Here is a 14,215-nt window from a genome sequence, read left to right as displayed (position 1 = left end):
TTGCTCTGCTTTTATTTTGTATATTGTTTAATGGACTTTGAGATTGAATACTGTTCGTCATCTCCATATCCTTCATTCATTTATTTTTTTTTTCCATGGAATGATTTTTCTCTATGCAATACTGTGTGTTTAACATATACGTAATTGTTCGTTTCTACATCTTTAAAACTGCAATTATCTCACATTTGTACTCGTATAAAAACTAATTCCTTAAAATTGCCATGTGCTGTGGCAAATAATTTATTATTGACATTTGGATACATGTATCTACCAGTTAAGTGTTTAATTATATATAATGGTAAGAAAAAAATAAGAAATGGCTTTTCTTCTGGTTGAAAAGCTTATTTATTGACTGTTTACTTTTCTTATTTTCATTTCAGTTTCTTTTAAGGAATAATAATGCCCATGCCAGCTGTACCAGTTAACCCCATCAGCATAAGATGAGTGTTTTCCTTTGAGATAGAGTCCGTTAAGATTAGATAAGTGACAAGACTTGGCATACCACCAGGCACCTTTATAAGTTGTGGCACAGCGTCCGGTAAAGTCTCTGTCCTTTGTAGAAAATTTCTGTCCGTTATGATGAGAAAGGGAATCTCCTATAAAGAATTGAAAAAAGGCTTACAAATGAAAATGTAAAATGTCGGCCGGGTGGCGCAGTTGTTAGAGAGTCTGTTTAAAAGTCGCGCAGTAAATGGTCAATCCTTACGGCGCGGTTCGAATCCAACCGTAGGACGTAAAAACCAGGCATTCGGATGACACCGTATTAACTAAGATCCCGTGTCGCAGTAGGTGCTGGTATCTCCATATGAGAGAAAATCCTCGAGAGAGAGGTTAACGCTATACAATCAATCAATCATTCTTACCAGCAGTCCCACTGTATCCTCCCGCGGTTAGAATGTAACCAGATTTCTCATCCCCAACGTTAAATTTTCTATAGATGGCAAAACGTTGATTTCCATCAAAGTCTTTCATGTCAATTCGCAACATGTAGTGTCCAGTTTTTACAATTTCGTGAATCTTATCATTTCCTACAAATTAAGGAAAAAATACAGAACTGCTGTGAACTAGTTTTCTATTTTCAAAGTCATTCAACAGATTTAACACCTTTATTTACTACATGTAACGTACTAATTTACAGACAAAAATCTTACATACTGTATACACGTCAGGGGAATTTTGAACCTGGTTTACTTTCGACCCTTTCCATTTCACCCTTATCACATTTGGATGTATTTAAACCGGTCGAATAACACAGCTCGGATAATGTCTAAATAGAACTGTGATTGCGCGAATTCAAATCTTGACAAATTTGTTGGCAAGGGCAAAAGGGCGAAAAGTACATTGGGCGAATATAACTATGCATACAGTATTTATTAGCTACATACCCATACTAAGAGGAAATAATGTATTTTATTTATCGTGTACACTGCATTACCTTTTGAGTAAACTTACCAAGCCAGAACTCATTTGAAAGATCACCGAACCCGTTTTTGTAATCAGCCCAGTTTCTATAGAAATCTGATGATCCGTCTTTTCTCCTTTGAATAACCTAATATAGAATTAAAGATGGGTAGTACTTTTTATCTAAAATGATTCAAAAGTCTTGTTTTTCGGAATAAATGTTTATTGATATTAATATTTTTGAAATGCAAAAATATTATTATTATTATCATTATTATTATTATTATTATTATTATTATCATTATTATTGCTGTTGTTGTTGTTGTTGTTGTTGTTGTTGTTGTACATATAACATATAGGAATGTGTTAAAATGTAACTTGTAGATACCTTAATATTCCTGTACCATCTATTACATCAACTCTATAAACTATTTTGATTTTTTTTATGTTAAAAATGAGGAAAAATCGTTTCTTCCAAACAATATTTAATTTACTGATTTCTGATAGCTTAAAATACTACCATCCACCCTCCATTGTCTGTTGTCTGGTCACAGTAAACTCGGAACCCTTGACCTTTTTGTGAGTAAATCGTGTAGACCTTACTTTCGACAAACCCAAATTTCAATAGGATTTGGCAGTCCTTAAGAAAAGCTGTGGGAGAAACAATCGTCAGATTTCATATTTTTATGTAAACAATCATTCTCACAAAAATATTTTTATAATAATTATAATTGACAGAATAAAAGATTAACTATTTTTTAAGATCTAAAGACCTGTTTAATATAAATTTAATAAACAATCTATAAATTAATACTTAATAGTAGTATTTCTTCTATTTTATCTCTTCTATACATTCAATACCTCTCTCGGCAGTTTTTTCTAAACACATATTTAGATGATTGTGCATAGATTCCAGTGCAGAATTCAAGCCCTGGATAACTTGTCTTGTGGCTGTTGCGTTACAATCTGTACATTGGAGTTGCTCAATCCCTGAAGATAGCATGTTTAATTTTGTCGAAAGTGACGATTTCATCAAAATTCCTTGATTTATGAGATCCTGTAGTACAACAGTTTTAGTTTTGCATTGTCCTTCTATTTCAGAACTATTAATAATGACGCATCCTTTGGCTTTCAGAAGAATTGCCAATACCAATAGTGCAACACTCTTTTGTTTAATTTCCATTTGCGAGTTCTGTTTGAAAACTGCAAAAAAGAGTTGTCCATTGAAACATTGGAACGCATGGTTTATTAAATAAGCAAAAGGCTTTTTTCATATCAAATTACTGTGTCCAGTCTAGATCTGATGAAGAAATTAAAAGTAGAAAAGGAATTTATGGAATTTCTGTGGAACCTGATCCTAACTCTTACGTCTTAGAGATCCTCGTTTGCTGAATTATTTTAATGAATGTTTGACTGTACTTTATTAACTGTTTATTATCACATTTTTATACATATTGAACGCCCCTGTTATAATAAATACATGTTAAACACACAAGATATTATTACACAAAATATTATTTAAAAGTAGAAAACTTACCAAAGCTAACTAACTCGTTGCAGGAACAGTTGTTTCTTGGCGTGTTTTCTTTAGACCATTTGTAGACTCGTAGAATTTTTCAATTTAACGGAAATTTATACCGTATATTGTAACATCTGATTAATATAACTCCTACGTGTTGTGGGAATAATAGCTTTGATAACGCCCTTTTAAATACATTTTAATTGATTTTGCATTTATAATAGTCTCTTTTTGAATCAATTGATAGAGTCACAGCTTGTAAAAACGAAATCATATAAAACAAGTGTAGTATCACATGATATAATAAAAGATTCTAATGGAAGGTAATAGGTGCAACTAGTCATACTTGAACATCTCAAATATAATTGTAAAACGCAGAATCGTTATGCTCTTGGATAGACACAAAGGATTTGTGGACGAGATAGCTGTAATTTATTTTGAACAGTTTCAAAATTATTTACAGTTGCTCCAAGTGCACACAAGATGCTAAAGTTCAAATAAATACTTTACTTTCACGATATCTGTTGTTTAAAATAGTCCACGTACATGAACACAATCCTCGCACCACTTGTGGGAATAGATTTACTTCAGATCATATAAATGCAAAACATATTCTATGACCTATACTATTTTCTTATCACACTTACTTTCCATGGAACCTTATCTCACCCCTCATATAATTATATTTAAGAGGTCTGCTCCTATTTTGTATTGTTTGATGGAATTTTGAGCTTGAATAATGTTAGTTATCTCCATATATATCATTTCAAAGATATAAAGAGCTTGATAAAACTTTAAGATTTTCGATACTCTTATGTTAAAGTATGCATATTAAATTTAAACAACAAAAAGGTCGTTAGATGAAATATCGAATAAACAATAAATAAATAATGATTTGGAAAGAATTTCTGCTTTTCCTTGTTTTAATACAGGGAAAGGGCAATCCTGGAAATTTACCAGATATCCTCGAAATTTTCAGAAGATGTCGAAGTAAAATTATTCTGAAACAGGCCGAGCATAAATATATTATTTGTAAACTAAATCCGACCGCAATTCCACACCAGTCTCGCTTGTCTTATATTGAACTTTGTAAGATACAGTTCAACTCTGCACTTACTCCACGTCATGGAGTCTTTAATTAGAAGGAAATAATGCTTTCAAGAACGTATAGATCAAACCCACTCCAGAATTGTCCCTCTATGTTTAACAAAGTAAACTAGGAAAATGTTGCCAAGGCAACAAAGATATATTTCGTCCTTTTCCATTGACCATTGTAGTTTTGTTACATGTGTGCGAACATTGCACAGCATTCATTTCTATTTTGCTGGGCGTCTTCATATGAGTGACAAATTCTCGAAAGGAACGTTAATCAAACAATTTTGCATTCTCTTACTTTCGACAGTCACAAAATGAAATAAACAGAGTAAAATCCTTTGTGAAATATATTAAGAAATCCAACGTTTTCGAAAAATTGTGGTAAATAAAATTTCTTTCCTCCCATGTCAAAAGCTAAAAAAAGTCATAAATATTAAATTATATTATTTAACCTATTAATCTGACAGAAAAATAGTGAGACAAAAACGTTGATTTAACAGAAATATCGAAGTCTGAAAATGTAATGATGGCACAAGGAAATGTTAATTTCAATCACAGCAGTAAGCTTCACAAAAATATATTTAGAAGTGGCACCGATAGAATTCTGTTTTGAAATCAGGAAATTGGCCTTAATTTGGCACGTAAAGTGAATGATTCAAAAGAGGATAATACCGGTATGTTAACATAGGTTTCATCGTACCAGTTCCTTTTGACGTTGATTTGATATGCAAGGTGTTGCAAGCAAAAATATTGTTAAATAATAACTATGTCAATTATACATCAAGGAAGTAAGCCATATTTGAAAGGGCAACAACACACTTCTCATAAATAACTCATTTGTTCATGCAAATTTGTTCAAAGCTTTTAGTTTTAGTAGTATATTTGTAGTATGATATAGTATGATATATCTTTTCTTTGCCTAATGGTATTGTTTAGTTCTTTGGAGATGTGAGGCGGATTTCGTCTATTGATCGTACTGAAACCTTTATCAGCCTTACGTATAAGCGTAAATTTTCGTACGCGTAGAGGATACAGGATTCAATATAATATCCTTCTATTCAGCTTTATAACTTACAAAAATTGCAAGTATTGAAAAATTATTTTTCATTGTGTTTAGATCAAAACGCACATTTGTACCAGTGCAACTTTGCTAGTATACCTACTTTAATGTCTTTGAGCAAAAGTTCACATTAACATACCTAGTTTTCACTGTTTCCAAATGTCCGGATTTACCAATGACATTTGAATTTTTTAATAGTTAGAGTCATTTGTTCTTATCCAAAAAGCAAAGCAAATGGTCCTCACGACGTCGTCTACAGCACGATTAAGCAAGCCTTCGACCGACAGGTGCAAAGCAATAGGTGGGGAAGCGAGGCATAAATGGAGTAATTATTTTCATTCCAGGTACCAGACGGTCTTTATAAGAGAATCTCCTTCTTAGGAGGAAAGAAGAAGGAATTAAAACATGGAAATGCGAAATATCACTAATTTTATTTGGGAACACGCCTATAATCTATTCATTAGTATTATGTGTTATTCAGAATGGACGATGAATGCTTTAAACCATGGAAATTTATAAAATAGGCCACCATTTCATGTCAATTCGATTCCAACAAGGAAGAATGATATTCACCATTAGAAAAATACTCATGTTCTAAATTTCCTTAATTTGAATTCAAACTGATTTGAATAAATTACTGCAAATTATATCGAAGTACAAACAGCCTTATCGATGGATATCAGAATGATATCAGTTTTGGTTAATATTAGTAAAACTTCTTCACCGGGCACATTTATCATATCATCGAGTAATAAAGGTAGGTGTATTTTTTTCATTCTAAGAACAACCTATTTGTACTCCTGTTGTACTCGTTGTTTTTCATAACTGTATAGACTTGTTAAGACTTGTAACGAAATTAATTCTTCTCTCTTTTTAGATTTTTTTTGATTACTACATATTACATATGTACAAGCAAATCATATATCTCCAAGAGATTTATATGATTACCAGCTATTTTTCTTTTACGAACAAATTAGGTTAAATAATTCATAGACCCCAATTACCTCTCATATTATTGTATTTTAAATGGGAAAAATATTGTCTTATATTGCAATGTTAAGCCTTTAGATATATATTCCCAACTGGATCATAACAGCCTAAGTTAACAGTACATGTAAATGAAAAAAAAATTAAACATTCCTGACTCCCTCTAGATCTACATATTAGAGAAGTGCATTTTAAAATACTACATGCATATTAATTACATATTTACATACTTGCTTATTTTATGTGTTCGGAGAAGGTCACATTTATCAATACTAGCTCCATTGTAAACTGAAAAGTGAGATTCTTAGAAACGAAAAAAATCTTACAGATTAAAATAAGCGTTTATATATAATTATCAATTACGAGGGCTGTTTGGAAATTATTGAGACAATTACATTTACTCCATAAAGGACGGAGATAATTTCATGAAAATTCATCAATATTTTATGAAGAACAAACAAAACACTTGTGCTAAATTTCTAATTCCTATGATAATAAGAAAAGTTTCGGTGAAATGATAAACATGCATATGTCTATCGACCCGGAGCAGCATCGCTGCGTCATTTAACGTCACGTCAGTCGGAGATGGTTTCGCATGTAAAACGATTGGGGAGCATGTATACTTTTCCTTCTTTGTAATTACATATATCAGTACAAAAATCAAACAGTCTATTTTCATGAACTTCCTTAAAAATGTATGCTGTTGCTACCTGAGTGTAAGATTTTCATTCGTGGAAAAAGATGACTTCAAATTATGCAGTGGCGATGTATGCAAAGCATGTCAACGATATTAATACCGTACCGACAAAAATACTGTATGTAATAACTGATGTTCGTCCGGGGCTTTTGATTTTACTCTGGTTTAATTTAATTAATTGCAAAAGAAAAATGTATACCAATGGAATAACAAACCCTAACACATTTTTTTTTCTCGTTGTTATTGTTTTAGCAGGTCGTTGAGTCTGCAAAAGAGTTCTACATTGTGCTACACAAAATTTTAGGTATGTTCGCTGCTCCGCCCTTGACGTCAAAATCATTTTTTTTCGTTCTTAGCAGATTTCTCTACCGCGCTTAATTTTTTATGATCTCCATATTCCTGATCAAAATTCTGACAAAGTTGCATAACATGAATTTGAATTACAGCTGAAAAATAATACACATAAACAGAATTATTTTCGCTCTTATTATGGGTCCACGAAGAGTTAAAACGTTGGGGCTACATATTTTCAATGTCTGATTTCGAGACTGCTCCGGGTACCCCTACTGATGACGCATTTATATACCGTTGTACAGAAAATATTTAATATTTGTAAAATATTTTCTATTATAGTAATTCTTAGTGTATGTCAAACGTATGTGCAAATTTTCACCGAAAGACGTTCATTAGAAAGAAAAATATACACAATGTCTCAATAATTTTCGAACAGCCCTCGTATTTTGTGTAGATCTATAATTGATGCTTGATAAAAGACAACAGAGAATTCTCCTAAGGAATTATATCATTTTCGTAGCATTTGGCTGTCGTGATGGTTCATCTCGGAGTCATCAAATATCTTGTCATTTTCTATGTTCTCGGTTAGTACCGGGTTGTTTTTTTTACCCGTATTGAAGAAGACGACTTAATTTGATGCATTGTTCATGGTAAACTTTAATCTTAATTGTAATTTACAAACAAGTAGAAAAATTATGCAACGTTTACTATTTCATTTTATTGTTATAAGTGAAATATTTTTTGCTTGACAAATACCAGTTTTTTTCATTTAGATAAGGCAGGAAAGATTAGTACTGAGCTGTGTAGCTTCAGCCCTTACACCGATGAATGTGAGAATCGAGGATGGTTATGGCATTGTCGTTATCTGAACTTGCGAACAGTTCCTCGAAATATACCAAAAATATATGGAAATACATCATTGACTTTGGACCTTTCATGGAACAAATTTACCACTATCTCATCTGAGACTTTTTCTAGAGTAAATACCAAATTGTTGCCAAATATAAAAGCTCTTTATCTATAGTACAATAATATTAGAATAATACAAAAATTTGCTTTCGGTTTACTGAAGAATCTCTGTGTTCTTAGGCTTTACGGGTGCAATTTGAGAAAAATTTCTCTGGAAAACCAATCTTTTGCTAATCTAACAAAGTTGAAAGTTTTGAAAATACATGACAATGCATTTGAACATCAGGGATATCCAGATATTGAGATTTCCAGAATATTGACTTTGAAAGGTTTGACACTAGGGGTCTTCAGAGGGTTTCATTTTAGTGACCATTTCCGAAAGTTAACACAGTTGGAAAGCGTGATTTTGTTCAAAGAAAAATCAAAAATTTCACCTAACAAATAACACGTTTGTCGGTCTGTCTAGCTCTCCCATATATCACCTGAAATTATATTTCAGGAACAAAGTGTATTGTGATGTCAGTGAAGAAATATTTTGCTCGTTTCCTGTTTTAAAAGGTGTGCTAATTGACTTTGGTGGAATGTGTGACTTAAATGTCGCATTACTTTCCTTAAAATGTCTTCAGAATAGGAAAATGGATTACATACATGCTGATGAAAATATACAAAGACATGCAGAAAGAGAAGTTTCTCTAAACAAGGACAATTGTAAATATTTGTTTAATACATGCACAAAGAAGGTCACACTAACTAAAAACCGAATATCTAGAATTTCAGACAACCCTTTAAAGACACGAATGGGCCAATGCATGGAGCACTTCGACATATCTATGAATAGGATTGAGTTTATTAAACCTGATATTATTATTGATTTTCTCACAGCATATCCGAGACTTCAGGTACTAATCTTCGTGTATATTGATTTTTGCTTTATCGTTAATAAAATGAAAAACTACAGTGATCCATCTCGTATTCATCTCAAAAACATGCCGATTTTTACTATAAATCTGTCAAAACATTTAACAGTATTAAACGCTTCTAAAACTGATATTCCTCCATTGGCCGTTCCATTCGTTGACTTTACTCTATCCGGTGAACGTTTAAAAGAATTTAAGGTACCATACACAAATTTTCTGTGCAAACGTGTAGCACCGATAAAAACGCCTTCTTTAGAGTTTCTTGAAATATCTGATAACGAATGCAGTAAAATTAAATATCCAATATTACAGTATGCCACAAGACTGGAAACTTTTCTGGCAAGAAACGCGGATCTTGACTTTACTAATAATTTAATCATGGAAATATTTTTCATTGGGCTTAAAAGATTAAAAATTGTAGATTTGAGTTTAAATCAAATATCTTATTTGCCACCAACTACGTTTGTTGATCAAAAACTTTCCCTTTCAACTTTGAATCTTGATCAGAACGAATTATCAACAATACCTGTATCATATTTACAAAAGCTAAATCATCTTTACCTTCGCTATAACAAATTAACATTCTTAACAAAATCTGACATTGACAATTTATTAACATTAGATAAGAATTTTACATTATATATCGTAGGAAACCCAATAAATTGTGAATGTGAACACATTTTTTCTCTAAAATGGATGAAAGAAAATAAAATCAGATTTGGAGATCTAAAAATCACTATGTGCATTAGCCAATCGGTCTCTTTAGCAGAATTTTTTCAGGAAGAGGCATTTATAGAATTTGAAAAGAAATGTCAAGAAAACATGTGGCTGACCTGTTCTATAATTATGATAGTGCTTCTACTAACGACAATACTGACAGCAGCATTAGTCAAAAAATATCGTGTTCATGTTGATTATGTTATTCTGCGCCTGCGTAGTCGATGGAAAGGTGTCATACATGTTGTAAATCCAAAAACATTTCAGTTTGACGCTTTTATGTCATAGAGGAGGACGACCAATTAGCCCGTACAACTCTGTATGGAGAGCTTCTCTCTTTAGGCTTCCTAATTAGCTTTCCGGATAAAGACTTTATACCTGGTATTTCAAAAGCTGAGCAACTTTTGCACTATATAGATGTTAGCCGGAAAGTCATTTTTCTCGTGACGGAAAATTTCCTGGAGAGTGGGTGGGATACGTATGCCATTCAGATGGTGGTCACTCATGCATTTCACAATCACAGAGAAAAATCCATAATAGTGATAATAAAAGACAGTATTCCTGTAGAAAGAATGCCAAAGGACCTCAGATACATATGGTGGTCTATCACAAGTATCCGGTGGCCAGAAAATGAAGATAACATGATGATATTTTTGCAGGAGTTATCTACTGCTTTGCACTCTAATTAATTATTCTAATTAATTGTTCTATGTGTATTAAGCTATTGTGTTTATATCCCGTTTCCCAATTCACTTCATTTATAAAATGATATAGATCCCCTTGTTGTATAGAAATATGACTTTGGGTGAGGGCAACATTGATTATTGGTCAGTCTCCAATGAGTGAAATAATTGACAGAGAGGGACATTTAACAAAATACAAACTAACAAAAAAAAACTTTGGACACTAACATACTCAATACATACTCAATGTCCAATATATTACCCACACATTCATTGTAATTGTAGTGAATCTTAAAGTTGCCATGATTGTGTTATTTGGTGTTTTATAAGTGTGATAAACTGTTTTTAGAAGTCCTTTGCCTATCATATATTGTCACAATAAATCAATCAACTAATTAGTAATTAGAAACATACTTTTGTTTAAAACTATTTATTGGTAAAAAGTTAAAATTAAATGACTGTCAATATTTTTTGGAGGAGGTGATATCAAATATTGCCTTTTTTCAATACATTACCCACACATTCGTTGTAGTTGTTGAATTTTTAATATAACAAGAAATGTTATATTTGTGTTTCACTAAGTGTACTTAAAGGTAAAGGAGTACATGTGATTCTTATGTCACAATAAATCAATCAACTTATTTTTTTAGAAGATTGAAATGTTTGAAACTGTCCTTGGGGTGTGTGAAATACAGTAGTAACCCAATTAGCCTATTATTAAATTTTTTAGGAGGTGATACAAATATTGTAAATATTTACTTTTTACAGAGTGTTTTTATTATTATGTAATATTAGTATATTCTTTTGAAATACATGTTATATATTTCTACTGATATAAAATATGTTTTATTATTTTTTAAATTCAATGACCTTTTTCTTAAAATACATAAAACCTGAAAATCTGCGCATCTTTGTTATGAATCCCTTAACTAACAAAATTACAGAATTTTTTAATTCAAAACTCTTTATTACAATTCAATTTTAAGAACAGATGTAAATTAAAAAAAACATAGAGGTATCAATATTCAATTTAAAACTGCTCACAAATTAAAATTTTTTTAGCATTTTTTGAATTACTATTTTTTGCGGTTCAGGATATTTAAAAAAAAAAAAATTCTGGAAATCTGGCATCTTTGTACCTTGAATCTTTTAGTATCCTTAATGTTTTACTAAGAGAGCTTTTCCGTTATAATATGACAACATTGTACAATATTATCCAACATTGTCTACGTTTTTCAGGCTCATTGTATAAATTGTATACCTTATAAGTGGAAATTAAGTGAGTCGCAAATTAAGCGATTTGAACTAAAAAGTTGGTATTTTATTTTTAGCAAGTTGTAATTTTAGCGATTTAAAACAGCTAACTATAGAAGCTATTACAAATAAAGCGCAATTCATTTTTAGCGATATTCAGTTTTTTTGCGACTTTGGCACCCTTGCTAATAATGCCAAATTAAATCCTCGCTAAAAATTCTGCTTAAGAAGAAATTGTAATAAATTCTACAAGTGGTAATCCAACTTAAACTCATATTCACCTTTCTTACGAAAAAATTCTTCAAAATCATACATCAGTTTTGAATATTTTTAATTATCCTAACAACCAGAATAACTTGCTATATCTATATTGGATTCCAAAACTTCAAAAAAATCCTTACAAACAAAGATACATTACAAGTTACAGGAAACGTTCAACTGAAGGAGAAACTTATTTTATTAAAAATCATTCTGCTAGTACACAAAAGTACACTGAAGTTGACATCAAAAAGATGATAGAATTTCTGTTTGGAAATATCTAGGTTTTTGTAGACCAGGTCTTCCAACAAACTACTAGTATTGGAATTCCCATTGGTACCAATTGTGCCCCTTTATTAGAAGACCTATATTGTTGTATTCATATGAGGAAGAATTTGTCTTAAAAACTTACACGTGAAAAGAATTAAACACTTGCTGTGGCAATCAACTCGACATTTAGATATATCGACGACGTATTGTCAATTAACATTAAAATGTTCCAGTCTTATATTAATATTGTCGATATGGTATCTCCCGTTCAGATTAAGATATAAGATACCACAGTCTTTTCTTCATATTTGGATATTTTACTTAAAAAGATTTCAGTTCATCTAAAAAACATATTTGGATATTTTTTACCATCCTAAAAAGATTACCTCAATGGATTTATATCTAACAACCAAGTTCTATGATAAAAGTCGAGGTAAATTTTTGAATATACCTTTAAAAGTCAATTTCATATGTCCAATGGTCAACTTCTCTTATTTTCGGATTATCACAAGCACACGGTGGATGTGATATACCTTCCTTTTCCAACTCTGATGTTTTGGAGGTCAATGTTTGCTCTGCTCCTACATTGCATTGCTTAAAAACTGTTCGTTATCTCCATATAAGTGTACTTCATTTTATTAATTAGAACAAATATAAGTAATAAAATCATCCCAAAACAAAAAAGTTACACATCGCATGTATCAGTTCAAATCGATGTTGCCAATTATGACAATAATTCAAAGATAAGTGGAGTATACCAGAAAACAAAGCTGAATAATCTATAGGACACTATTTACGAGTACGAGCATAGAGTGAGACATAAAAAACATGAATGAAATACAACACTCGTATGGATGCAGGTTGTTTTTGATTTCTTATCCCATACAAAAATGAAGATAAAAATTATTAAGGTACTCCAATCCCCAGGCTCTGAAAATCAAGCATTGACTAACTGAAACTGCTCACAAAACGTCTCTGAATATTCAAAGTAACATGCTTTTACCCACAATAATTCTCCAAACTTCATATTTCAAGTTAATCATATTGTATAGAGAAAATCTCAAATATATTTTCAGGAATTGCGAATGAAAACACTTGCTATGCATTTTCTGATTCAAATTTGATCAATTAACACATTTGAAAAATAAATTTCATTTAATATCATGTTAATAAACATTGATATATATGGTTTGATTTAAATGAACATCAATTTCTTGAAATATGTAATCTTAAAATGTTTTTACGGTGTAAAAATTTCGACTTTTTATTAGACCTTTCTGAGAACTTCAAAGAACCTTAAAGCACATTTAGAGGTATATAATGAAATTTGTTGCATGAAAAGATTTAATTTTTAAGCTTCATTTTGAGTTTTTTTGAATTACATAATAAATTAGAGTTGTCCTTCCTGGCTGAGGATCGGAGTCCCTTAAACACTGATTGAAAAGCGTCAATTTATCAGACCTTGCCTTTCCTTTGAATCTAAATTATCTTAAAACTGAATTGTATATCGGAGATGGAAAGGATTGGTAGAATTTTTTGAAAGTTTTATACATTTATAATTTTATGGCATCTATAGGCAGTCACTTTGATACACATATATGTATATACCATATAAAGTTGTTCTAATACTTTAGAATAAAAAAATAATGCTAATTTCACAAATGTTTTTCATAATCGATCATGATTATTTAAACCCTCTGGTAGGACAAGGCTTATACTTCATATCATATCATAAAAACAGAAAAAATAAGTTGTCTACCTATCATTCTTCAGTTTGGTCATTGAGATATATTTGGTTTAAGTGTATATACCACATTTTAGTCTGAGGTGCCCTAATTAGCTCACCTGAGCCGAAGGCTCAAGTGATCTTTTCTGATCAAAATTTGTCAGTCGTCTGTCGTTGTCGTCGTTATTGTCGTCGTTGTCGTCGTTGTAAACTTTTCACATTTTCCTCTTTTTCTCAAGAACCACTGGGCCAATTTCAACCAAACTTGGTACAAAGTATCCATGGGTGAAGGGAATCCAAGTTTGTTCAAATGAAGGGCCATGACCTTTTCCAAGGGGAGATAATTATGAAATAGAGAAAAATTAATGGCATTTTTAAAAAATCTTCTCCTCATTAACGACTGAGCCAGGAAAGATGAAAGTCATGTG

The 14,215-nt window shown here is 31.4% G+C and overlaps 1 protein-coding gene and 1 pseudogene across 1 annotated transcript; one reads left to right on the top strand and one right to left on the bottom strand.

Moving 5' to 3' along the window:
* Positions 1–336: 336 nt before the first annotated feature.
* Positions 337–3,061, bottom strand: LOC134277353 (ryncolin-1-like). The gene is made up of 6 exons (XM_062759692.1): positions 2,939–3,061; positions 2,263–2,604; positions 1,922–2,052; positions 1,453–1,549; positions 864–1,028; positions 337–596 (listed from the first exon to the last, which is right to left on the bottom strand). Exons 2-6 carry the CDS (start codon positions 2,582–2,584, stop codon positions 346–348), a joined length of 966 nt encoding a protein of 321 aa, XP_062615676.1. The 5' UTR covers positions 2,585–2,604; positions 2,939–3,061; the 3' UTR covers positions 337–345.
* A 4,524-nt stretch (positions 3,062–7,585) lies between these two features.
* On the top strand, positions 7,586–10,285 carry LOC134277352 (toll-like receptor 5; annotated as a pseudogene).
* The last annotated feature ends 3,930 nt before the right edge of the window (positions 10,286–14,215 follow it).

This window comes from Saccostrea cucullata, unplaced genomic scaffold, assembly GCF_032062105.1.
Source record: "Saccostrea cucullata isolate Sc308-1 unplaced genomic scaffold, CSIRO_AGI_Scuc_v1 ctg697, whole genome shotgun sequence".
Taxonomy (NCBI): Eukaryota; Metazoa; Mollusca; class Bivalvia; order Ostreida; family Ostreidae; genus Saccostrea; species Saccostrea cuccullata.
The sequence above is the reverse complement of the archived record's forward strand: the minus strand, read 5'-3'. Positions and strand labels throughout refer to the sequence as shown.

What these genes read in the sequence shown, in the direction of transcription:
- LOC134277353 (XM_062759692.1), bottom strand. Translation starts at nt 2,584, where the DNA reads ATGGAAATTAAACAAAAGAGTGTTGCACTATTGGTATTGGCAATTCTT. An exon ending in AGAAAAAACTGCCGAGAGAG is followed by an intron (nt 2,053 to 2,262) that starts GTATTGAATGTA and finishes TTTCTCCCACAG; the next exon opens with CTTTTCTTAAGGACTGCCAA. An exon ending in CAGACAATGGAGGGTGGATG is followed by an intron (nt 1,550 to 1,921) that starts GTAGTATTTTAA and finishes ATTCTATATTAG; the next exon opens with GTTATTCAAAGGAGAAAAGA.